Source organism: Neurospora tetrasperma, assembly GCF_000213175.1.
Source record: "Neurospora tetrasperma FGSC 2508 unplaced genomic scaffold NEUTE1scaffold_81, whole genome shotgun sequence".
Lineage (NCBI taxonomy): Eukaryota > Fungi > Ascomycota > Sordariomycetes > Sordariales > Sordariaceae > Neurospora > Neurospora tetrasperma.
Window position 1 is genome coordinate 6339216 of NW_009799179.1, and position 24022 is coordinate 6363237.

Here is a 24022-nt window from a genome sequence, read left to right on the forward strand (position 1 = left end):
CCCGGTCTCAACTTTCCCCTCCCGTCATCCGACATATTGAGCCCGTCAAAGGCTGCTCCCAATTCCATCCGAATTTCGTCTTTGGACCCCACCCAAAGCGACAGCCTAACAAGCGCCGAATCCATCACAGTGACCGAGTACGTTCAAGACACACGCCATGCCGGGACTCGGTGCAGGCCCGGCTGGCGACGACCACCAACAAGCCTCGGCAACCGGGGTCAACAAGCAAGAACAAAAGAATACCGTAGCCGTGTCACGACCCGGCAGCGTCCAAGAGCCGCCGGAGCTCGACGACTTCGGCTTGCCCATCCGGAAGTACCATGCCCCTATGATTGTCACAACAACAACAACAACAACAACAACAACAACCACAACAACACCACAACCACACCCGATCCCGAAAGCGACGACCTCAGTCAAGGATGCGACGTCCACAGACGACGACGCCCAAGATGTCGGGAAGACGACGGCGACAGAACGAAATATGACATTAAGCAGCAACCACGATGACCAGAAATCCGATAAGCCCGGTCCGGGCCGCGAGAACAGAAACAGCGATGCGCAGGCGCCGCAACTCTCTTCAGGTGCTCGACACGAACATTGTAAACAACAAGGCGAATCCTCGACAGCCCTACCGGCCTCCCGGAATCCGAGTATATCCAACACTCCGAAAGCTCTGGAGATGCCGTCCGAGCCTCCGTCAAAAGAGGCCAAGTCACCAGGCACCCAAGAACATACAGTCACGTCGGAGGCGAAGCCGGTAGCAGTGAAGGAGCCCCCCAAGTACCAAGATATGGCCATAGCCGAAGTCAGGAAAGATCAAGAGCTTTCTCCGGGCCATAAGCGCGAAAATAGCACTGTCGCCATGGGAGGCGCCGGGGCTCTTGGCGTAGCCGGCACGTCTGGCTTTTCCCATCAACAGCTAACACTGAGCCAGCCCTCGGAGGAGAAGAAGAAAGACGAGGATGACGAATGGCAGGAAATGCCGGCATATGCGCCGTATGACATTTATGATGACGACAACAAGCTGATCGCGCGGGAACACGACGAGTCAGAGGAAGAGAAGGTCCAGTACGCGGGACTAGGTGGCGCAGGCAAGGGATATACTAGGGTCCTCCTCGACGACGACGCCGAGTCCCAGACCAGCATGGACGAGAACACCCAGTACCTCTTCAAAGACCCAGGAGGAGGCACAGGCGTGGCAGAGGAAGACGATGTACAGCGTGATGCCGTCAGTCAACTACAAGCCACCAAGGAGTTACTCACGGAGGGCCAAAGGATTGCCTATGTCGGCTTGACGAGGCTGGAACTGTCGGTCATGGTGAGGGAGGTTGACAATCTTCAGCAGGGGAGGAGCAAGCCACAGAAGGAAGTCACATTCGCCGCCGAAAGCATGAAGATGTGGAGTCAGAAGATGATGATGCGCTTGTACTCGCACATGGACATCAGCCCGGCCGAGCAGATCATGATCGAGCAGCTTGCTGCGCATGGCGTCATGCCCCAAGACCTGACTCCGGTGCTAATGGCAAACGCGAGGGTCAGGAACCCCATGGCTGACGAAGCGAACAAAAGAGATTCGACGTCGTCTGCTTCGAAATCTTCACGTCCCAACTCGACACCCCCATCCCCAGACTCGGAGTCACCTGCCGAACCTCCGCCGCCGTACTCAATTGATGACAAGTCAGAACTGGATGAGTCGGTCAGGATGCCCTCGCAGATGCCGACCTCGCAAAAGATCGACATCGATCTGAGGTGGACGGTACTCTGCGACTTGTTCCTCGTCCTCGTTGCGGATTCTATCTACGACGCCAGGTCAAGAACCCTACTCGAGAGAGTCGCCAAGGATCTTGAGATTCCCTGGGTTGACATCTGCCGGTTTGAGAAGAAAGTGACAGATGCCCTGGAAATGCAGCAGGCCGTTGAGAAGGAGAATTGGAACGAGGAAGAGCACAAAGAGAACCGGCGCAAGATGGCCCTCAAGAAACGTTACATCATGATGGGCCTAGCAACTGTTGGCGGCGGCTTGGTTATCGGCTTGTCTGCCGGCCTGCTTGCTCCGGTGATTGGTGCTGGCCTGGCTGCAGGCTTCACGACGATTGGTGTTGGCGGTACAACCGGCTTTTTAGCTGGCGCCGGAGGTGCTGCCATTATCACATCCTCGGCCGCGGCATCTGGTAGCATCATTGGCGTCCGTGCGGCCAACAGGCGAACGGGCGCCGTAAAGACATTCGAGTATAGACCGCTACACAACAATAAGAGGGTAAATTTAATCGTAACAGTGTCTGGGTGGATGACGGGCAAGGTGGATGACGTCCGGTTGCCTTTCAGTACAGTGGATCCATTGATGGGTGATATCTACTCGGTCCTGTGGGAGCCGGAAATGCTGACCAGTATGGGAGATACCATTAATATTTTGGCCACAGAGGTAAGCGCTCAATTCTACGCATTCGAGTTATGAAGGAGGCATGTAGTATTAACTCATCTCCAGGCCCTCACGCAAGGTCTTCAACAGCTTCTAGGCAGTACCATCCTGATGAGCTTAATGTCTGCTATCCAGCTACCGGTCGTGCTTACCAAGCTCTCATATCTCATCGACAACCCCTGGGCTGTCTCTCTCGACCGTGCCACTGCAGCTGGCCTCATTCTCGCAGATTCGCTTATTGACCGTAACCTGGGAACCCGCCCCGTCACCCTTGTGGGATATTCCCTGGGTAGTCGCGTGATCTATTCCTGCCTCCAGGAACTCGCCAGGAAGGGCGCTTTTGGCCTCGTCCAGAACGTCTATCTGTTTGGCAGTCCCATCGTTGTGAAGACGGATGAATATCTCCGCGCGTGCGCCGTGGTTTCTGGACGCTTCGTCAACGGATACAACCGCAATGACTGGATCTTGGGATACCTTTTCCGCTTGACCAACGGCGGTATCAGGCGCATTGGGGGTCTTGCCCCCATCGAGGGGATTGCCGGGATAGAAAACTTTGACGTTACCGAGTTCGTGGTGGGTCACATGGATTACCGTACGGCGATGCCACGGCTCCTTCGTGAATGCGGTTGGATGGTCGAGAACGACGAGTTTGACGAAATCGAGGAGCCAGATCCAGAGAATCATCAGGAAAGACAACGCGAACTCATTAATGAAATCGAGGAGGTAAGAAAGGAGCTCGAAAGAGAGGGGAGGGAAAGGTCGGGGAGCAAGAGCGGTGGTGCATTCAGCTTCTTCAAGAAGAAGAAGCCAAAGAGGCAGGAATGGGAAGTTTACGAAGACTCGGCCAAAGCGGGTGGCGGCGCCTCCGGGAGCGGTGGAAAGACGGAGGACAAGGACGGTAATAACCATGGCGTACTCTTCGATGTCGACGCCATCCGCGCCGAGCTGGCCAAGGAAGCCAAGGAACAACAAAAGAAGAGGGCTGTCTCACAGAACGGCAGCGGGGGTATTAATGAGGATGCCCTTCAGGTCAAAGAAATCAAGAGTACGCTGCCGCCCATGCAGCTGAAGGTGCCGCCTCCTCTCGGCCCGCCGGCGCCTGTAATAAAAGGCTCGCGAGACCACCTGAGAGAGACTAGGAGCGCCAGCCTCGGAGCAGTTCCTCCCTATCGCGGATTCTCGAGCGTCGAGTACAACAACAGGCACCAGTCCACCGTTTCGTTATCGAACGATCGCAAAGAGGAGAACGTCTGGAACTCACCACCACTGCCACCATCAACAACAAGCTCCTCTCGTCGATACGATTACAGTGCCGTCCATGCAAAGAGTGGGTTTGGGGCAGATGAATATGGCTACAATGGTGGTGGTCGCCAGCACGACGATGACGGCGAGATTCAAATGACGTTTGACACGGCGTTTGAAGCGTCTCCTCCTCCTCCTCCTCTTTCTAAGCCAAGTACTTCTTCATACGGAAAGTTAAGCTCATCGAGCTATGGGAATTCTTCCGCTTCCGCCTCAACCCCGGCGAGACCGGAGATCAAGTCGGTGCAGACGGTACCGGTTCTTCCGGCAGCTAATAACCCGTGGGCTGACTTTGATGATGACGACGACTTTGGAAAGGAGAAGGAGATCTCGATGACGTTCGCTTAGAGACAAAGACAAGGACAGCGCTTCAAACCCAGACAGGAAAAGCACAATATCCACGCACAGTACGTATCATTAGCCTTGCTTTGCAGAAGCAAGGGGTGAAAAAAAAAGAGGAACAAGCAAGAAGTCACAGGCACAAGCGAGCAGCTTGTAGAAATAGAGAAAGTATTAAAAAAGTAATAATGGTGGAGGGTATTCTTTGACAACTATGGTGTCAATGGGGTTGTTGCAAAAATGTGCGAAGATATGATGAGGGACGGGTTTGCGGATGGTTGGACGGGTGAATTATTTTTGCTTGGAACACATTGGGTGCGGTGTGGTGTTGTGGATAGTATATGAAGCATATTGATATTTGTTTGTATGTTCCTTTTCATTTTTATTTTTTAATTTTTGGTATAGTAAGGTAGAATCAACTAACTGGTCATGAAGAACTGTTCAAGCTACCCCTGTATCGTTTTCACTTGGGCTTCCAGGAGCCTACGTCTATTTTAGTCACGTCTAGACCAGGATGGCTGATATTTTCCCGTGACACAATCACCGAGTCGACAACCTTTCTTCCATAATGCTGTTATACCTTTCAATTTATCACAGAGTTTAACTCCAAGACAGCTTCCAGGCCACCACCTCCCCAACATCCGACACTGCCATCACCCCTCCTCCTCCTCATCAAAACATCAGATCAGCCCCTTCTAACCTGAAACCCCGACTCCCCATCCACCAACTCTCTATCCTCCACATCGAGCTTGGAAACAAGCGCGTGTGTCGGTCCCTTCTTCAAGTCCTTTATGAGCTGGACAACAGAGGTTTCGTCTCCTTGGGCTTCTCCTTCGACCTGAAAATTGGAACAAAATGAGAGGTGTCAGTCGGTCAGTGGGATAGGATGGGGGACGTTTCAAGCTTCGTGAGTGATCAGGGGTGACTTGATGATGGATCCAAGTAAAAGAAACTGTGGTAGTGTACAAGGAGAGATGTAAATGTGAATGTAAATGTAAATGTAATTTGATGTCTAGAGGTAGGTAGATTTTTGATGCAACTTGCCTTTTCGTCGGATCGGTTACGAACCCAGCCTGTTAGGTTGAGCTCTTGGGCTCGGTTGGCTGTGAACTTTCTTGTATATATATGTATATGTTAGTTTTCTTTATGACAAGATTACTTGTTTGGTCGAAAATGACAGATGAGTGACAATTACATAGAGGAGGGAATAGTAATGTGGAAATGAAATTATGTAACTGTGAAAAACAATGAAGTATGTGTGTGATTTGATGACACCGCACCCAGGAAGGGAAGAAAAAACCCCGAGATGAAATACTGCAATGTATACTTATATGTGTATATATATATATCTACACCACTAGGCATAAAGGGAACTTGAGATCTGAATGATAATTCTTTCGCCACTTACCGGTAGAAAACACCTTCATCATACGCATCAAGTCAGGAACATCAACGAGATTCAAGTTGTCAAGCAGAGACCTTGAATCCCGAGCCTCAAACCAATCACTGTGGCTCGAGTGGCCGAGACGCATGGTAATCTGGGTGTCTTACCTTGAACCCTGCCATGGGCAAGAAAGTAAACCTATTTTATTTGAAAAATTCAGAAAGTCAGCAAAAGCTCAGTATTGGACCGTCGTTCGCGATCATAAAGTTCGAGACTTCATTCATGTATATATAACAGCCGCCGCGAGCTTGGGACAAGTTCAGGAGTGGAGCTGAGCTAGTACAGTTGCCAGCCTTTCAATGCAATGAAAAGCCTATAAGTGGGTAACGGAGATAAAAAGACTGACTCTTCTAGTTCCCATTTGGAATGTCTTGGATATACCGATCTCTGATTTGTTTGCGTTGATCGTCGCGCGTTGCTGGTTCTTTTTGCGTGTTCGCGACTTTGAAACTCAGCATGCTCAGCTAGGGATGTGATGTCAAAGGGCCCCGGGTTCTGATAAGATAAGGAAAGGTGTACATAGATATGTACATAGTGGGGTAGCTCATACCTTACGGCGGTTACGTAATTAGGTTATAGGCCCGGTCTGGAAGCTATAGCATCGTGTCTTGACAATTGACGAACTCGATGGTTGTATATCTGGTGACAATACTCATCAAACACCGCAAGTATGAAAACTGGAGAGAGATCTCATGACATGGACAAATTCAGGCCATGTTGAATTGGGAGCAACCCCAAGGTTACAGTTAGTAACCGTCGTGATGGCCGTGCTCACTTCCACCCCGACTTTATGTGGCTGGGTATGGTTCAGACGAACCACCATCGGTCATTGAACGCATCGTGAAACCATTCTTGCACTAATAGGAATGCGGTAGTCGTAGTAAGCATAAAGCTCTCATGCAATGCATCCATTCAATCAACCCCTGAAACATGCCCGTCCATCACTTGGTGTCAAAGCTGTACTGCAACCATCCACCAAGAGCACGCAGGCTCTCCCACCGGACATTTTCATCAGCTTCGCCCATTAACTCCATGATTCGTCTTTTGAGACCATATCTCTCCAGCTGGCTCCGCTTCTCGGGTACTTCGCGAACTAAGCAGCCAACGTCGTTACATGCAATCGCCAGCACCGCCTTGTCGTTCTCCCAAGGTTGCTGCATGATTTCGGCCAGCTTGCGCACAATCTCGCCATTTTCGTAGTCCAGAATCTTGCGAGCGTTTTCCGCCCAAAAGACAGAGCTGCGATGAGGAGGTGACCATCTGAGATGACCCGAGTTGACTTCGGCGACGTACTCGTCAAATGTCGTTTTGGTCTTGGTGTACTCTTCAACAAGTTCCCGCAGCTTGTCTCGGTCTTCAACTAGATCTGGATCCGTAAACTGCCGGCTCGAAAGGTTCTGCAGAAACTGGGGGAGGCGAGCCAGCACGGCGGTAGGGAGGAGAGAGTTCTGATTATTCGACAGCAAATTGTAAAGCGTTGCGATGACGAGTCGCGTCGTCTTTTCCTTGGGCGAAAGTCGGAGAAGGTGGGTATAGAGCAGCACAATGTCGTATTCACTGTGGTAGAGTTTGGGTTAGCTGTTGTCCACTCATTCTTCTCAGACGGGTCTTCCTACTTGTTCAAATCATCACCGATATCCGCAGCCTCGAAACTCAACTGCCACAGGACAAGAAGCACATGGTAGAGGAGCTGTAGACCGACTCCGCCACCAACTGAGGCCTCGAAACCGCTCCTTGGGGGGGCGGTAGTCCCGCTCCACAGATTAGCTGAGGCATCACCGCCGGAAATACCAGCAGCAGCACGTAGAATGTCGATCAGCGGCCCGACCGTCTCGCTGCGTTGCTTCCAGAATTGCTGCCTGCAGACACGGCTGTAGAGAAGTTGCGAGTACTCTTGGACGCCAATATCCTGCAGTCCGGCATCCGAGTTCTTGGTTAGGGAAGCAAGATAGCTAAACAGCATGGGCAATGCCTTCTCTGCCGTAGCTGTAGATTCATCTCTGGAGCCAGCCATGAGACGGACGAGAACTATAGAGGTCAGAAGAGGAATTGGGTCTTCGGTGTTGGTCGAATGCGCAAGAAGCGGCAGGATGTTCTTGTAGGGATTAGAATCTTCAGACTGGAAAAAAGCTTTCGACAGAGCGGGAACATCTGTGGCATAACACGTTAGATGAGGGTTGCCAACTCGTAATTCAGTGAACTCGATTAATGGGTATACATCGATATGCGATGTCACTGCCAAGGTGATTCTTCACAGTGGCAGCTGCTACGGGAAACGATGAAAAGAGGTGAACAAGTGGAAGGAGCATAGTAATGTACGAGCATCACGGGTAGCAGGAAACAAAGGGAACCAACCGTCTAGCAAGTCGCTGAGCAAGACGAGGAGGTACTGGCACACGTCTGGTCGCTTGGATGCCAATTCCAGTACGCTCCTCTGTCCATTATTGCCAGCAAAGAGTGTCTTGTATCCATCCAGGTTGGCCTCGATGACTTGTCTGCGCACATCCCGTTTAACTTTGTCGACAGCCCGGATCTTTGCTAGCTGCTCCTCCGTCAGAGTGCCTGCGCGGACGGCGCCATCCCACGGGATTGGCCGTTGACGGATATTGCTTTGCAGCGACGCGAGATAGGTTGGCGGATCAAGGGACATGGTGAACAGGTGTCGAAGCTGATGCGCTCAGTCGGAGAGCTCGAGGCAGCTTCTGTGTGTTTGAAGACTGTCGGTTCGGCGCGGGGGTGTTGTTAGGTGATGGTGTGTAGTTAGGTGATGATGGAGCTTCCTTGGCAAGGCGGGCGAGACGACGGGCTGCCCGGTCTGAGGAGGTGTAAAGTGCACTGATGTTGGCAGGTATGTATTCCAGGTCCAGCGGGCATGTAAGGTGCCCGTTGGGAATACGCAGTGGAGGCGTTGGCAGCCGCAGCGGCCCCCTCCTTCCAGCGGGCAACCTCGCTGGAAGATACCCTCGATGATGCACAACAAGGAGAGCTCCCTGTAGCTTTCCCCATCAGCCCCAGCTTTATACATGCAGTGTGTGTAGGTAGTTGCAACCTGAACCCGCTCTCTGGGCAGCTCGCAACGAAACTGGAAGCAATCACTTCCAGTCATCCATCCCGGTCTTGCACCACGCTCTCGTCAGACTGAGAGGATAGTGACACCTCAGCTTCGAGTATATATATTGTATATATATATCGTGTATATATATGTGTGTATCGCTCGTCTGTTCGCTGTTAAACTTTCTCTTTCTCTGCTTCAACCATCCGGTACTCCTCAGCCGCCCGAACCCAACATCAGGCCGTGTTACCTACCTCTACCATTCTTCATATACGTACCTGTTAGCCAGCCTTACAAACGGTGATTACCTCTAGCTATACATGCCTCTATACAGCCAGGTGAAGATTACTACCACGCATTCGATACACAGCTGTCAGCTTCACCTGGGCCAGCCATAAGGGAAGGAGGAAAGCTCCCATCATGAATGATGCCAAGACGCATGTCTTGGCACCAATGGCACCTGTGGCACCGCCTTAGGTAGCTACCGGTTGATAATGCCATGTTTCTTTTTGCATATTTGACGCTTGGACGAATAAGCTTATGCCATATTCACACATAGCTCGACATGCAGCACATCGCCGCCCATGCTTCGAACAATGTCCCGTCACTAAATCGAACAAGAAACGATGCTGAGAAGGTCCAGGGTACTTCCAGACAGCAGAATAAGCGGTACTGCTGAAGCAGGCATGGGTTGACAGGGCAAAGACGCCGTCGGTGATCGAGGGTGTGATGGGACCTTGGACTTCCGTGGAGTGGAATCGAACGTGTGCCAACAAGTCGAAACATGACCGCCGGAAAAAGACCGCGATTCCACCCATATGCACGAGGCAGAGGCCCTACAGCTTCCCATATCCACTTGCCATGCAAGAAGGATACTTGGGACATCTCAATGCGAACAAGACCCGATCAATCGGGACGACCGAGGCTTTTTTTTAGTTTGGTCTTTTTTGGACTTCATCCGGGTATGCCCTTGCGAACGCTTAAATGTCGAGGGCGGGAGCAGCGTCAGTGAGGGCATTCACTAGCGCTGATTGATGGATGGGCCTGAAAGTTAAAGAAAGAACTAAGGGATTGTGACGAATGGCAGTTGCGTTTCCAGGGAATTGGCCGTCGGTCCAAAAAACCGAGGGGTTGGGTGCTACGGTGCTGAGAAGTCTAGGTCAGCCCTCTCAGCGCGGGATTGAGAGAGAGTGTGAGTGTGTGCCTGGCTGGAGAGTGGTGCCGTCGACAGACACTCTTTTTTTTGCGAGGAGGTTGGGAAGCCAAAAACGATGGCAACGCACCTTTGCACCGACCCGGACCCTCCCTGGCCGCCCACAACTGCTTGGCCCTACACTTAGTGTACTTGCCCGGCCACCTGCACCACCACCCTGACACCCTTCTCCGTCCGACCACTCCGAACAGGCCCTCCGTGAACCTTGCTTGACCAAGGCTAAGGTAGGTATTAAAATCTGCAGTGACAAAGGCTGCATCCTGCTGCATTCTCCCGTTTTCCCTCTTCCCTCTTTTTTCTTCCTTTCCCTTCTCCTAGTCGTCACTGGAGTCAGGCACTGATTTTCGAGGTTCGGTCTCAGTCAGTCTGTTTCCCGTCGGTGAACCTTCACCACCAAGCTACCTACTCAGTCGCGGCTCACTTGAGCTTACACTGATTTTAGGGCGCACCCCGCGCAACCCAGCAGGACAAGGAAACGAGAACGAAAGATCTGGCAATTAGTGGTATCGTTTGGTTCATCCAGGAGAGATGCGATAGGCCCGACGAGCAACAAATCAGTTGAGAAGCGCAAAACAATACCACTCGGATCAGAAGCAGCTCTGGAGTTACCGCATCCGACACAGGCACATTCTGAGATTTACACCAGACGACGGGACCTAGCCACCGCTGCACCGCTGTACCTGCACATTACTGCTGTAGCTCCACCCCGCTCACCGCCGTACCGACAGTCCTACACGCGATAGAAGCAGCCTTCGAAGCTAGCACGATCCGATCGGCAGGAACTTTGCACGGTCCACCCGCACCCGCACCCAGCCCCGGCCCGGACCTTCCAAAGCGGGCCCCGGGCATACTTGCACCGACCGACAATCGGGAACGGCGCATCTCCACCGGCACTCTGCTATTCTGCGGTTTTGAGAACTTAACATCCACACAGCAATCTCACCATGGCATCCCAGAAATCGCCGCTGAGTTGGTTCCCAGCTCTGTTGCTGGCCTGCGCGACGTTACCACAGTATGCGGCTGCAGCTCCTTACCCGCAGCCAGAGCCACAGGCAAATGTTCAATGGGTGACCTCCATCTGGACCGACACGTTGACGCAAACCCACACTAGCATCTACAGCACTGTTGTTGCAGCTGTGCCCACGGGCGGTCCCGATTGCGTTCCCAACACCAGTCTTGGCGAGTCAGCATGCGGCAGCATTTGCTGTGCGGCATCGCAGAAGTGTCAATACGCCGGCCAGTGCATGGCGAAGGGTGCCAACGACCCCCCATTCTTGGGCAGCACCTTGGTCGGCCACACTTACACCACCCAATACAGCGCCCCTTACCGTCCTACCAGCGGCGCGACAGGAACCGCAGCCAGTGTTACAGCCAGCAGCACAGGCGGTGCGGGCGGTGGTGCGGGTGGTGGTACGGGCGGTGGTGCGGCCGGTGGTGAGGCCGGTGGCGGCACGGCTGATACCGGTCTGAGCGGAGGAGCGATCGCGGGTATCGTTATCGGCACACTTGCCGGTGTTGTTCTGCTTCTGTTGCTGTGCGCATGCTGCATCGTGCGCGGCCTGTGGCACGGTTTCCTGGCCATCTTCGGCATCGGAGCCGGCAACAAGAGGAGCAAGGAGACCGTCGTCGAGGAGGAGCGTTACGCTCGTCACAGCGGCCGGAGAGACTCTCACGGCTCTTGGTATGCCGGCGCCGGTGGCGGTCGTCCCAGCGGGGCCGCTGCGCGCAAGGAAAGCAGCGGAAAGGGCCTGATGGGCGCCGGAGCCGCTCTCGGTACGCTCTGGCTCTTGCTCGGAATGAAGAAGGATAAGAAGAAGGAGTCGTCGAGACGCAAGTCCAGGAGCGAGAACAGCAGCTATTACTATTCTGACTATACCTCCAGCGGAAGCCCTAGTAAGTTTTGCTAACCGACCGGCAAGCCGAACCAGAAATGAGATGATTGTTCAGATGCTAACCTTGGAATCGCAACAGGCTCGTTCAGTAGCAATAGACGAACTCGGCGCTCTGCACGCTCTGCCTCCGCTCACGGCGGTGCTGGTAGGACCAGAACAGCCAGCAGAGTGACCAGGACGACGACCCGCGTGTCGCGCGTTAGCTCCGTGCCTCCGCCTCCTCCTGGTCAACGCCGCATTTCGAGATCTCCCGGCCCTATGAGGGGATGAAGAACTCAGGTCCCAATGCTGAACTGATACCTTGCAGCCGCATGCACTTCATCTGTCAGGGCAGGCATGCTGCACTGCATGAGCCCCTATACAGATGACAAAGCGATAGCAAACAGCTATTTTGCGATTCCTCGTTTCTGTGTACATGTCTTTTCTGAGTTTTCCCCCCTCCCTGCGGATTCTCACTATATAACACACATCCCAATTCCCCCCCACACAGAGGCGCTGAGCACTTGTGGATTTCCTCTTCATCTTTTCAACTTTCTCATTCACGCAACTATCTCCTCATGATTTTTATTCTATCACGGCGTTATAACCTCGAATTTAGGCGAGGTCGAGGAGGATTTTCCCAAGGGGTTTCACTTTCCAGGGCTCGTTCGTATATATCATGGCTTCAGCGACGCGGGATGATTGGTCCAGTGGATGATGTGGAGGATGAATATGGAGTTTAGCGAGCGACTTCCTTTGAGCGAGCAAAGGCTGATTCGAGAGCGCAATGGAGAAAGGGAAGAAGAGGAAGTGGCAGTAGCAGTGGCAAGGATGATAACGATGACGATGAGGATCAGGATGCTGGATTCTGGACGGACATGTGTAATGAATGACCTGATTGATGTATGTATGTATGTATGTATGCCTGTGATGAAAGGAGAGATTTGGTTTAAATGAGAGGGCATGTCAATGACGAGTTGGCAAGAGCGGGAAGTCGTAAAGTTCCCAAAGTGAAGACACACTCATCAGAGCTACAAATCGCGGTGTAATTAGCGGGAGAATGTGTTGCTTTGCTATTGATGCATGGATAGTATCAACGGCGCGTGAGAATTTGTTCAACCTTTTGAGAGGCGGGCTTAGTTCAAGGTTAGGTGCAACTACCCCTGAATCGTGCAGGAGTGGTCAATAACAAGTCGTATGCTAATATGACATTTCCTCTCGGCGTAAATCCACACGATGGGCTCTCGATCAGAGTGAAGACTCATTTTAGATTTGGTCTCTGGAGACTTTTCGACTCGCTCATCTACTGAGTTAGTCTGGGTATAATATGACCATCAGCCTAACAGACAGAATTATCCCCAACATCTTCTCTGGCGCTCTCGTGATGCCCATTTTCCCAGACATGTACGGTCGTCACACGCTCGATGCTCGGTTTGTGTTGTTTGGGTATTCTCTCGTTATGTTCTGCGGTTGCGTTTTCCTGGTCCAAAGAGAACACATGTGACATGCCCGTCTCTCCTCCCCCAGTCACCCACTGGAAGAGCAGGACGCCTCCCAGGACATTGATGCTAGGTAGTTGGCGAGACCCCGAGAAAGGGGGGGTGATTCTTCAAAAGATTTGCCCATTTTGCCCGTAGCGAATTTTTTCCCTTACGCTACAAAACATGCAAATGCCAAAGACCCTTGCCACTCCGGTGAGACCCATAAAGCACAAAGAAACCCATGCCGAGCTGCACGTTTACTGGTCCTCGACAATGTTGCCCTTCTCGGAGACGTAGATACCGTCAAGGAACTGCAAGCCGTATTAGCAAAACAAGCCATCGTTTGCTGGCTCTCCAACCAGCCCATAATAGTTCCCTGGGAGCATAGATTTTTGCAACGTACCTTACGGATATCCTTGTTGCGCACCCGGCAGATCTGCTGGATATCAGCAGCGGACTGGGAGACACCCTCGAGGGAGTTGCCGGAGAGGACAAGCTCATCCTTCTGGGCCTTGGAGATCTCGACATCGACACCGGGCTGCATAACGACGCGGCGGACGATCTTCTCGCCAATGAAGTTGCTGCACACACGCCCTAGTCAGCATATCTGGTCCACCTCGGTGCATACGCCTCCTTGTATTCTGAATTCTCCTAGAGCGGGACTCATTTCCAAACGTACCGGATCTCGACCTCGAAGTTGCCAGTCTCGGCGTTCTTCTCAACGTTGACGTTGATGGGGAAATGGGCATAGACGTAGCGCATCTTGTACTTGAAGCCCTTGGTGACACCGATGATCAAGTTGTTGATGATGGTGCGGACGGTACGGAGAGCGGCAACGTTCTTGCGGTTGCCATGGTGAATCTCGAGACCGATGATGCCCTTCTTGATGACGGAGAAGTTGACGGCGATGTGGCTGAGGTCCTTAACGAGCTTGCCACGGGGGCCCTCGACGGTAACGATCCTGGACTTGATCGAGACCTTGACTGTAAACCGAAAGTGGCGTTAGTGATACGCATCTTATACGCGACAAGCCCAAACACAGTCGTTTCGATTTCCAAGCTCGGCCGGCCTGCGAAAAAAACGACCACCCCCCGTATAGCAGCTATCCAGCCCAGATTCGTTGTCCCAACCAACCCATTCCCATGCCAATTCCTCTCCGCCTGGTGGTTGCCGTCGGTCGGTCGGTCGCTTTCGCCTGGCCAAGCCCGCGCCTCGGCCGTCTTCTCTCGCTCGGGCCGTAGATATCGCAGAATAACGTCAATCAAGCGCAAACGTACCGTTCTCAGGGACCTCCAGGGTCTCCTCACTGTGGATGTAGCGCATTTTGGCGTCGGTCGGAGGGTGAGGAGATGAGGGTGGTCAATTCGTCGTCGAGGTGGACTGGAGGTTGCAAAACCCAAAGAAAAATGTCGATTTTGGGGCGCCCGGAATAATTCAACTTGTGTGTGCCGACCGCCCGCGCTGCCTGCCTTAGGGCAGAGGGGCTGGTGAACGCTACCATTGGCTCATCTCGCGACGGAACATAGCAAAGTGGGGCAAACCTGGTCCGTGCAGGGACTGGTCAGCCTCCTGGGTTTGGCTCCAGCCTCAACTTTCCACCTACACTGTCGGTCCTCACTGTGTTCGCGTGCATCTCGTCCAGCAACGCGTTTCTGAAAGGCTCGTCATGGTCAAGTTGTGCCATTCATCATCACCATGGGAAGCTAACAACGGGCTCATAAGGCTATTCGCAAGCTGCACGTAGGGTCTTGGTATCATTGCTTTTTGGCCTCGTCTACTGGGGCATGGGCATACTATCATCATATTACATCACCAGGCAATCGGCAGCACGGACAAAGGTCCCATGAGTGTAGTTGTCCTTCATGGCTCAAGTTCGCTGCGGTTCTTGAACCAGAGTTCTTATGCAACCCCCGGCCCCTGCTGATGGTTGATCGCCAAGGTGGGTTTAAAGCCAGCGGCCGACTGGTGCAAGCTTGCACAGCTCCAGTTGCCGGCCCAGAAGTTGCTCACTCGACGCCCAGCCGGCAATCACACCCCCACTTTAGCCCAGCTCGCTCAATGGGCAAACAGACACCGCCCCGGACAAGGAGGGGCCGACCAAGCTGTGCTGCGCGCGCTGACGACGACCTAGGGAAAGCTGGCGCCGCTTCGTCTGAACCACTGCATCAGTAACAGCCGAGCTACTTGCCAGACCTATACAATCGACATACCGACACTATACCGGACATCGCAAGTGAGCTTCAGTTTACCTTCAGCCTTTTGTACGTGAGAAATTCATTGAAAGGACGAAGATAAAAAATAAAAATAAAAAAACCGAGAGCTGAAGCTACAACATTCTCGTGCGAGTCCTGTTACTAATTACTCGGATTGTCTCTATAGTTGCCTGTCCAACCCAGACAGAAGCTACCCACCACTTGGTCTAACTTACAGGGCCATTGGCGTCGCGCCCATCCGCTTCCAGATCAAGACGTCCCCTTCCTATCCGCAACACCGCGCGCCAGAATCTATAACAACCCGATCATAATCAAGAACCATCGCAGCCTACCATGTCGTACTTCTTTGCAACGCCGGTCGATATCGACATAGTCCTCGACGATGCTGACGAGCGATCCATGGTGGATGTCAAGCTGGACAAGAACCGGCGCGAGAAGGCTCCGCTGTATATGGACGGCGAGTCGGTCAAGGGCGCCGTGACAGTGCGGCCCAAGGATGGCAAGAGGCTGGAGCACACGGGCATCAAGGTCCAGTTCATTGGCACAATAGAGATGTTCTTCGATCGCGGGAACCACTACGAGTTCCTGTCGCTAGTGCAGGAGCTCGCGGCCCCGGGCGAGCTGCAGCACCCCCAGACGTTCGACTTCAACTTCAGGAACGTGGAAAAGCAATACGAGTCGTACAACGGCATCAACGTCAAGCTGCGCTACTTTGTGCGCGTTACCGTCTCGCGCCGCATGGCCGATGTCATCCGCGAGAAGGACATCTGGGTCTACAGCTACCGCATCCCGCCCGAGATGAACAGCAGTATCAAGATGGACGTCGGCATTGAGGACTGTCTGCACATAGAGTTCGAGTACAGCAAGAGCAAGTACCACCTCAAGGATGTCATCGTGGGCCGCATCTACTTCTTGCTTGTACGGCTCAAGATTAAGCACATGGAGCTCAGCATCATTCGCCGTGAAACAACGGGTGTTGCCCCGAATCAGTACAATGAGAGCGAGACTTTGGTGCGGTTTGAGGTTGGTCCCCACCCATTGGCTCACCTGCTTATCAATGCCATTCAGTTTCCTCAACAGGCTGCTGACTTCATGGCTGCATAGATCATGGACGGCTCACCATCAAGAGGAGAGACCATTCCCATCCGATTGTTCCTAGGCGGCTTCGATCTGACACCCACCTTCCGTGACGTCAACAAGAAGTTTTCCACAAGATACTACCTCAGTTTGGTTCTCATAGATGAAGGTAAGTTTCAAACAGGATCAATTATTACGCCATCCTCCCCCCTTCCTCCCCTTCCCGCGGCCCTCTTCACAGTTACTCAAAGCCATTTCCTCAAACACAGATGCCCGTCGGTACTTTAAACAGTCAGAGATCATCCTCTACCGACAAGCCCCTGAAATCGCAGCTGCGGCGGCCGCTGCCCCACCCGGTCAAAACGCTCTACCAGCGCCGCCTCCCAACGATAATAGGCTTGCGGGGATACCTGCTGCTTGAGCAGCTGATCTCGATGAATCGCCAAGTGAAAGTGGAGCAAGCGAACGAAAGCAAGCTGCATGAATGTCCGGAGGATGGCTTAGATATACAGCCGATGATTACATCATAATGATTTTGAGAAGAATGGGTGAAGAATGGATGGGTCGATGAACGGAACGAACAGACAAAGAATAATGAATTGGTATTAAGAGAAAAGCGAATGCGCCCTCGCAAAACGGTAGCGGTTTATTTGTTTGTTGCTCGGTTGGAGGGAGGGCGGCTCTAGCGGGACTTGATAAAACTCCCATGTGTGAGAATGAGTCAAGTTTTCCCTAAATATTTCCCAACTCAGCATGGCATGGCGTTGGCTTTTCGAACGAGAAGAATTTCTATCATAATTCCAGATGGAACGGCTGCGGCGCTGTCGCGATCGTTGTTTCCTCTCTTCTCTCCATACGACTGGATCTCGCCCTTGAGTTGACGATAAGCGAATCAAGATTTTAGAAACCACACTCAACGGGGGCTTGTTGACCGATACTATAGTGTACGTGCTGTCATATGCTAGGATAATTGTTGTGCGAATAAGACACAAAGACAATTGAGCAGCTCAACATCAATCACAATACCCTCACTATACACTCACTCATCGTACCACAGAAAACCCGGTACTCCCACCAACGATCGAGACATAACAAAGGCTTCAAATTCGTAACCCGCTGTTCCTAATCCCGCAACTAGACCGTTTCTGTCCTTTTTTTTATCCATGATTTCTCATCCTAGCATCGCAACAGAAGCAAACTAGCAATCAGGCAAGCCAAGACATGCAGACCAGCTCACTCAACCCATTAAAAAGCCACCCAACTACACTCACGACATGAGGATGTCCCCATCGTCACCACCAAATCCATCCGAAAATCCAAACTGGTTGTTCTGGATGGCCACGATCCTGTCCAGCTCCTGCTGGTACTGCTTCCGGATGTCGGCCAGCGTAAGCAGCCGCCTGCGCGGCTCGTCAGAGAACAATTCGGAGGCGGTGGAAAACTGCCTCAACTTCTCTGCAAGGACACGATCCTCCTCCTGCTGAGCTTCGGATGAAGAAGCAGCCGCTGCCGAAGCCCTGGTGGTCCTTCCTGCTGTCTTCTTCTTCTTGAAGGGTTGCTGCTGCTGCTGTTGTTGTTGCTGTTGTTGGGCGGGATCTTCAACGGTGTCAAGGCGCTCTAGAAGATCGTCGAGATGGTCTTCCAGGTTATCAACACCGCCCTTGCCGTTGAGCTTCACGTCTTGGTCTTCATCGTCTTCGTCGGAGAGAATCTCCGTGAAGATGTACGCCTCCCCCTTTGCCTGGACGCAGCTCAGCGCGTTGATGAGCAACAGGTATTGTCTCGTCACCTGCGTATCCAGCGCGTCCTCCCCACTGACACCGACCTTGTCGCCTTCACCTATCTGTCTGAGCTTCTGCAGCCGGTCGAGCAGAATGGAGGCGGCGCCGCGGTAGTCGTTATGGCTGATGCGCCAGGCGTACAAGATCTGGTGGTACGGCACGCCATTGAGTACGTCGCGGACTTGTCGGCATTTCTCGACCAGGATCTCGTCGACCGTGGTTTGCAGACCGGAAAAGGGCAGATTGACCAGCTCAGTGTTCTGGCCGGCTTCGCACATCTTCTCGACGAGCTTGCGAAGGTATGACTTTTGCAGCACCTCATCGTCGACCATGGCGAGGAGAGTGGAATGCGCGACGTCGAACTGGGAGATGGCCGTGGAGGCGGTGAAGAGGCGGGAAAGCATTTCCGTCTTGACATCGTTGTGCTTGGTCCGCTGGCTACTGGAGTTCTCGTCGTCCTGGTTGTCCTGGATGAACTGCAGAGCAAGCTTGGAGAACTCAACGACGTAGGAATAAGCCCTTTGTCGTTCGAAAAGGTTCACAACGTGAGCGTAGTAGTTGGGAAGTCCGCTGTAGAGCAGCTTCCACTCGGTATCGTCGAGAACACCGGCGCTATGCCGTTGCACAGTCGTGCGCTCTGTGCTGAGGCCAACTGATGCCTTCTTGAAGCACTGAGCGGCAGTGCTGTGCTCGTTGAGGGCAAGGAACACACGGCCATGGATGTAAGTAGAAAACGGATCTTGTTGGGCAAATGGGTTGAGTTCCTTCGCGAGGTCTGGACGGCCCTGCTTCAGAAGCCAACATTGCATAACTCCATTGTCAAGCTCAGTGGAGCTAGTCGGAGCACAGATGTCAAGAACAACATCAGTGATGCTAGACAACAGAGGTTTGCCATGGCTTTCTGGCAACCCCAAGAGGTGTCCAATGAGTCCTTCTAAGGCAGTAATTGCATAAGTCTCCTCCTTGCCACGGGTGGCCACAGATGTTGCGGAGCTAGAGTGATCGGCCTTTGGCACAGGGATAGTAAGCTCTGTCTTAACCATCCACCTGAGATGCTCGAGCCGCTTAAGAGCATCAACAAGTTTGCGGTAGACTAGGCCGACGTCGAACCTCGCGTGTAGTGCACTCTTCTCGTCTTCAATCTCATCCTCCATGTGAACCAGAAGAATGAGCTGGCTGAAGAGTATCTTCCAGTGAAGCTCGATCGTCTCCTGCACTGTTCGGATGACCAGTTTCCGGCCAAATCCTGTGAACGGCGCTCGCACTTCCTGCGAGTTCCTATCACCTGCCGCTGTGATTAGCTCGAACAAATCTTCGTACAATCTAGGAGTAACCATTTGGAAGTTCTGCCCCAGGGTTTCCACCGCTTGAGCCACATCCTCTTCGGTGACTTGACGCCAGAACCCTGCCTTATCGTAGAACTGCTGCATGCGCTCGGCATCTGATAGTGATGACTCTTCAAATAGCTCTGCGCGTAAAGCCGCTCTGCTCAACTCCAACATGCTGTCCGAGAAGACGTCGACAAAGTTCAGGCCGGCCGAGACCAAGGCGGCAACGTCCTGATCCTTCTGGCTGGGGGCTTCGATGTTGTGATAGATTCGGTCAAGGTCGCTACAATACCTGATAGCAGACAAGAGATCGGCACAGGCGACCCAGATCATGCCATCCACAGGATCAAGAACCAAGGATAGTGCTTCACCCCTTTGCTTATCCAACTCTAGTAGCAGCCGCCAAAACCGTGTCCACTGAGTCTCGCTCGTACCCCTGAACTGTTCATAGTCCGGCCCTCCGACCGAGCTTCGATCAAGTGTCGTGGTAGCTCCAAGGACGGAGCAAATTGACTCCGCAATGTTCTTGTTGGATTTCGAATTGCTCTCTTGGTACGTTCCAAGGCCCTTTTCGTACATTACCAGTGCTGTCTCGAGCGTCGACTTGGTAAACCTGCCCGGGAAGAAGACAAGGTCCAACCACTTTTCGGTTGAATCCACGGAATCACAAGGGCCCGACGTCTGCGCAGATGCTGCCGAAGAATCGACATTCACCATTTTCCAACTATCATCAAAAGGACCGCTGGCGCTCCCTGGGCGTACCTGGAGCTTCTGGACCCGGTAGGTGATATTGTTCTTCCACAGTGTCCACAATTCAGGCCCCTCTGCTTGTTGCGCGACAGCAAAGTCGGCCAAAGTCCAGATATCCAAAGAAGACGGGCTAGCCGGGACCAGCTTCTGTTCCGGGAAGCAGTCGGCGACATGGATCGATCCTTGGGCGTTGGCCTTCACTTTCCAGAACTTGAACTCGCCTGACCCTATTGGAGAGTAGGTGACGACCAAACATTGGCCGGGGCCATTGTCCACGATGCGGATTAGGTTGGTTTGGGAGGGGTCGATAGTCCATCGGGCAATATCTTGGGGATCGCGCTTAGCGTTCAGGATGTCGCCCGTATACATGATCTGGCCCGTTCGCACATCCCACACCCGCATACGATGATCTAGGCAAATAGTGAACAAAAAGGCGGCGCCATCAATGCCCGCATTCGTAATGGCAGTCGACGTAGCTGCTGTTAGCTCCATGTTGGTGTTGCCATACCGCACCGTCGGGTCTCGCTTAAAAGGAACCAGCTTTTGTAAGCTTTGTCCCCATCCGGCAACGTTATAGATCGTCTCCTTCCACTGGGCGCCGTTTGCTGTAAGAGTTTGTCAGCAGGTTCTTCCGGCAACAACGCGGACGCAGCAGTGCTCACCGTTCGCTCTACTATGCCTGTCGAACCTGAGTATCCCCCCATCGTGCATTGTAACAATAAGCTGTTCGTGGTTCACAACCACGAGCCGGTGTGGTTGTTTGAAGCCAAACCCAGGCGGCGAGTACGACTTGCAAAGCTCGCCCAGCCCGCCATCGGTTGCTGGCCTCTTCCTGAAGTGATCTGGGCGAAGAGTGATGGTGTGAAGCTGGTTGGACTGGTCCACGACATGGACGCAAAGGGCATCATGGGCCTCTGGGTCGGAAAAGCCAATGCAAGAGGTTCGTATCGGCGAGGAGAAGCGCAGGTTCAAGACCAAGGGCGCGTCGATATCGTTGTGTTGTTGGTGGGGGTTTGGTTTGCAGACATCGGCCGCGCGGATGCTCAGGACGGTGTCGTTCTCGAGGACCCGCCAATGGAAAGCACGGGGCGAGACATGGTGCTTTCGGTAGTATACTGATGAAGCAGTGGCTATGTTGCGGGTTCGGTAGGCCTTCTCGTCGTCGGCGGCGTTGATGGCACGCGCGCTTGCTGTTGTCGACCTGCTGAAGGAGCTGTGGTTGTGCGATCCGACGCGGATCTGGACAATCGACGACGACGTGGATGGCTCGAGGTTAAGGCGCGTCTCTTTGTAGAGAATCTCAAAATCCCGTGCGCTCATCTTGTTCCCATGGGTATCTTCCGGTGCGGTATGGGAAATGTCGAGAGTTTGCTGTCGCGCTTTTTGGAGATGCAAACGCGGTTGTTGCTTTTGCTTCAGAATTTCTGGCCGCCCACTGCAGCAGAAGTTCAACTGTTCAAGTTCCCAAGCACAGCGCAACGCTGCAAGCGTAGCAGTTGCAGCGGGTCAGTCAATCGCTGGCGTGGTTGGTGGGGAAACTCGGTGCTAAACCCAAGTATCCTGCGCTAGTGAGAGACTATGCGAATAGGATACACAGGTATACTACAAGGTACGTCACACCAGGAAGGAATCAAGAGCCTTCCGACCGATCTCTTTGAAATCCGCGATTTTGTTGACAACGCTCAATGGATGATAGCCCTTAATCTGTAACTTCAACCCACAGAGCGTATCTTTTGTCATGACACCTTCCATCGAAGATCATGTGGTGCGTGGCCTGTTGTCTCACGAATATGGACGACAGCAACTTGGATTTCAATGAAATTTCCTTGACGTTAACGAGAGCTTCAGCTTCGGTGGTATGGTTTTTGAAATATCAAACCTGCAACACTTGCCCTCAGCATCGAGATGCTGCTTCTGCACGGGTCAAATGATCAGTGGGCGAGATGAATTTAACGGCTTCACCTCGTCGATTGCATTAGAAAAAAAAAACAGTGTACCGTAGTTATTGATAACTTTACCAACTCCCAAGTTTTACCAGTCATACCAGACAAGTGTGACGCCAGGCTGCCCTCCCATGCTAACAATAAAAACGCGCTATGTCCATTAAAAACACACATTATCCTTATACCGTCAAATCAGCAACCCCTTGCGTCCCTAGATTGTTGTATGAATCTCGTGTTGATTCGCTGTCGCCATCCCCGCTGAAAACTACTGATTCATCTTCTCCATATCCTTCGGGCTAGGATCACCGATGCCGTCCTCGTTGATGGCAAACAAGCAGTCGCTCTCTGGTAAACATGGGCTGTCGTAGATCTTTGCGATTCTGGTCTCTCCGCGGCCCTTCTTCAGGCTGATGCGAGTAGTACTGGCGTGCGCAATGATGTTGCCACCAATTGGCTTTTTGGGGTCTGGATTGAACATGGCAGATGGACCACCATCAACCTGCGCCACGACCTGGTTGGTGATCACCACCGCAATACCAAACTCGTCGGCAAGGCGCTGGAGTGTGCGCATAAACTTTGCGAGATGGGTTTGGCGAGAACTGAGTTCGCCACGACCCAAGAAGTCCGTTCTGTAGAGCGAGGTCGCGGAGTCGACAATCAACAGACTGAAGCGGGTCTCGCACATCATGGCTGCGGCCTGGTTCAGGAGCTGCAGCTGATGGTCCGAATTGTAGGCTCTTGCGTACGCAACGTTGTCAAGAACTTCTTCGCCTGAGAGACCGTATCGGTTGGCCACTGCTAGGAGACGGACAGGCCGGAAGGTACCTTCAGTGTCGATGTAGAGACATTTTCCCTCACCACCCCCCATGTCGAAGGGAAGCTGGCATGTTACCGCTAGAGTATGGCAGATCTGCGACTTTCCTGTTCTGAACTCTCCAAAAATTTCGGTGACACTGCCGGTCTCAATACCACCAGCCAATAGTGTGTCCAGATTTTTGGAGCCTGTCGTGATGGAAATCAGTTCGCTGCGGCGCTGGTGCATCTCCGTCGCAGTGGTAAAACCCATAGGCACAAGTTTAGAGGCTTTATGATAATGTCAGTATGCACTCCCAAAATGGAATCTCCAAGTATGTCAAATGCTGGCTACTGACCTTCTGCCAGGATTTTCCCTGCCTTTTGCTCCGAAATACCTTTGATCTGCTCCAGTACCCTCCGGGGGGTATAAGCAACAGATTCAACGGTGTTGAAGCCTCCATCAACAATCAGCTGAATGTCTCGCTTGGTAAGTCCGGCAACACCCTAGGCAAGTCAGTTGGTTGTTTGCAAGCCGGATGGATCCGTTGAAGAAAGTAATCCGTACCTCTAGAGCAGAAAGTGGTGTTGGGGCGCCTGGGTTTGGTATCCCGCTGTCGTCCTCCATGTTGGCGGACTCATCGTACTCCTCGTTGTTCGACATCGTGCTATTTGCTGTGCTCTTCGGTGCACAAATTTCGGGGTTTCTTCACGTTTAGTGATGGTATGACCAGCAGCGAGCGAAAGAGTTTTGGGTGTGGCCACAGAAAAGCAAGACAGAAAGGCGCAAGAAAAAAAAAAAGCGAGCGGGACTGGAGCCAAGGATACGCAAATGTTGACAGAGGCGAAAACAGCAGGCAAGAGCGCGACCCGCGTCCTACAAATTGGGGAAGTGCGACACGTTAACATGTGACCTGGATGACCAATCCAGCCCAGCATGCGGGATACTACCCGACACTATTGGCCCCGCCGGATGCCTACTACCGTACTGCGAGGGGGGGGGGGGGGGGGGGG

At 52.8% G+C, this 24022-nt stretch overlaps 8 protein-coding genes across 8 annotated transcripts; 3 read left to right on the forward strand and 5 right to left on the reverse strand.

Moving 5' to 3' along the window:
• Positions 1 to 157: 157 nt before the first annotated feature.
• On the forward strand, positions 158 to 4072 carry NEUTE1DRAFT_126328 (uncharacterized protein; the record flags this gene model as incomplete). The annotated part of the gene is made up of 2 exons (XM_009858231.1): positions 158 to 2260; positions 2489 to 4072. The coding sequence occupies 2 exons, from the start codon at positions 158 to 160 to the stop codon at positions 4070 to 4072; spliced, it is 3687 nt and encodes a 1228-aa protein (XP_009856533.1).
• A 560-nt stretch (positions 4073 to 4632) lies between these two features.
• NEUTE1DRAFT_118990 (uncharacterized protein) lies at positions 4633 to 5928 on the reverse strand (the record flags this gene model as incomplete). The annotated part of the gene is made up of 5 exons (XM_009858232.1): positions 4633 to 4901; positions 5108 to 5177; positions 5472 to 5484; positions 5615 to 5645; positions 5854 to 5928. The coding sequence occupies 5 exons, from the start codon at positions 5866 to 5868 to the stop codon at positions 4749 to 4751; spliced, it is 282 nt and encodes a 93-aa protein (XP_009856534.1).
• A 186-nt stretch (positions 5929 to 6114) lies between these two features.
• NEUTE1DRAFT_91704 (uncharacterized protein) lies at positions 6115 to 8254 on the reverse strand (the record flags this gene model as incomplete). The annotated part of the gene is made up of 3 exons (XM_009858233.1): positions 6115 to 7064; positions 7124 to 7658; positions 7863 to 8254. 3 exons carry the CDS (start codon positions 8155 to 8157, stop codon positions 6449 to 6451), a joined length of 1446 nt encoding a protein of 481 aa, XP_009856535.1.
• Positions 8255 to 10330: 2076 nt separating this feature from the next.
• NEUTE1DRAFT_150345 (uncharacterized protein) lies at positions 10331 to 12795 on the forward strand (the record flags this gene model as incomplete). Its single annotated transcript, XM_009858234.1, has 2 exons — positions 10331 to 11665; positions 11744 to 12795. 2 exons carry the CDS (start codon positions 10717 to 10719, stop codon positions 11932 to 11934), a joined length of 1140 nt encoding a protein of 379 aa, XP_009856536.1.
• Positions 12796 to 12886: 91 nt separating this feature from the next.
• Positions 12887 to 14543, reverse strand: NEUTE1DRAFT_118993 (60S ribosomal protein L9; the record flags this gene model as incomplete). The annotated part of the gene is made up of 4 exons (XM_009858235.1): positions 12887 to 13435; positions 13528 to 13705; positions 13804 to 14107; positions 14402 to 14543. 4 exons carry the CDS (start codon positions 14445 to 14447, stop codon positions 13382 to 13384), a joined length of 582 nt encoding a protein of 193 aa, XP_009856537.1.
• Positions 14544 to 15327: 784 nt separating this feature from the next.
• NEUTE1DRAFT_96916 (uncharacterized protein) lies at positions 15328 to 17401 on the forward strand (the record flags this gene model as incomplete). Its single annotated transcript, XM_009858236.1, is given in 5 exon segments — positions 15328 to 15385; positions 15402 to 15404; positions 15506 to 16360; positions 16442 to 16583; positions 16684 to 17401. 3 exon segments carry the CDS (start codon positions 15671 to 15673, stop codon positions 16833 to 16835), a joined length of 984 nt encoding a protein of 327 aa, XP_009856538.1.
• Positions 17402 to 17582: 181 nt separating this feature from the next.
• Positions 17583 to 21593, reverse strand: NEUTE1DRAFT_91712 (uncharacterized protein; the record flags this gene model as incomplete). The annotated part of the gene is made up of 4 exons (XM_009858237.1): positions 17583 to 17951; positions 18018 to 20345; positions 20445 to 20878; positions 20936 to 21593. 4 exons carry the CDS (start codon positions 21591 to 21593, stop codon positions 17682 to 17684), a joined length of 3690 nt encoding a protein of 1229 aa, XP_009856539.1.
• Positions 21594 to 22338: 745 nt separating this feature from the next.
• NEUTE1DRAFT_73021 (uncharacterized protein) lies at positions 22339 to 22757 on the reverse strand (the record flags this gene model as incomplete). Its single annotated transcript, XM_009858238.1, has 1 exon — positions 22339 to 22757. One exon carries the CDS (start codon positions 22692 to 22694, stop codon positions 22482 to 22484), a length of 213 nt encoding a protein of 70 aa, XP_009856540.1.
• Between the last annotated feature and the right edge of the window lie 1265 nt (positions 22758 to 24022).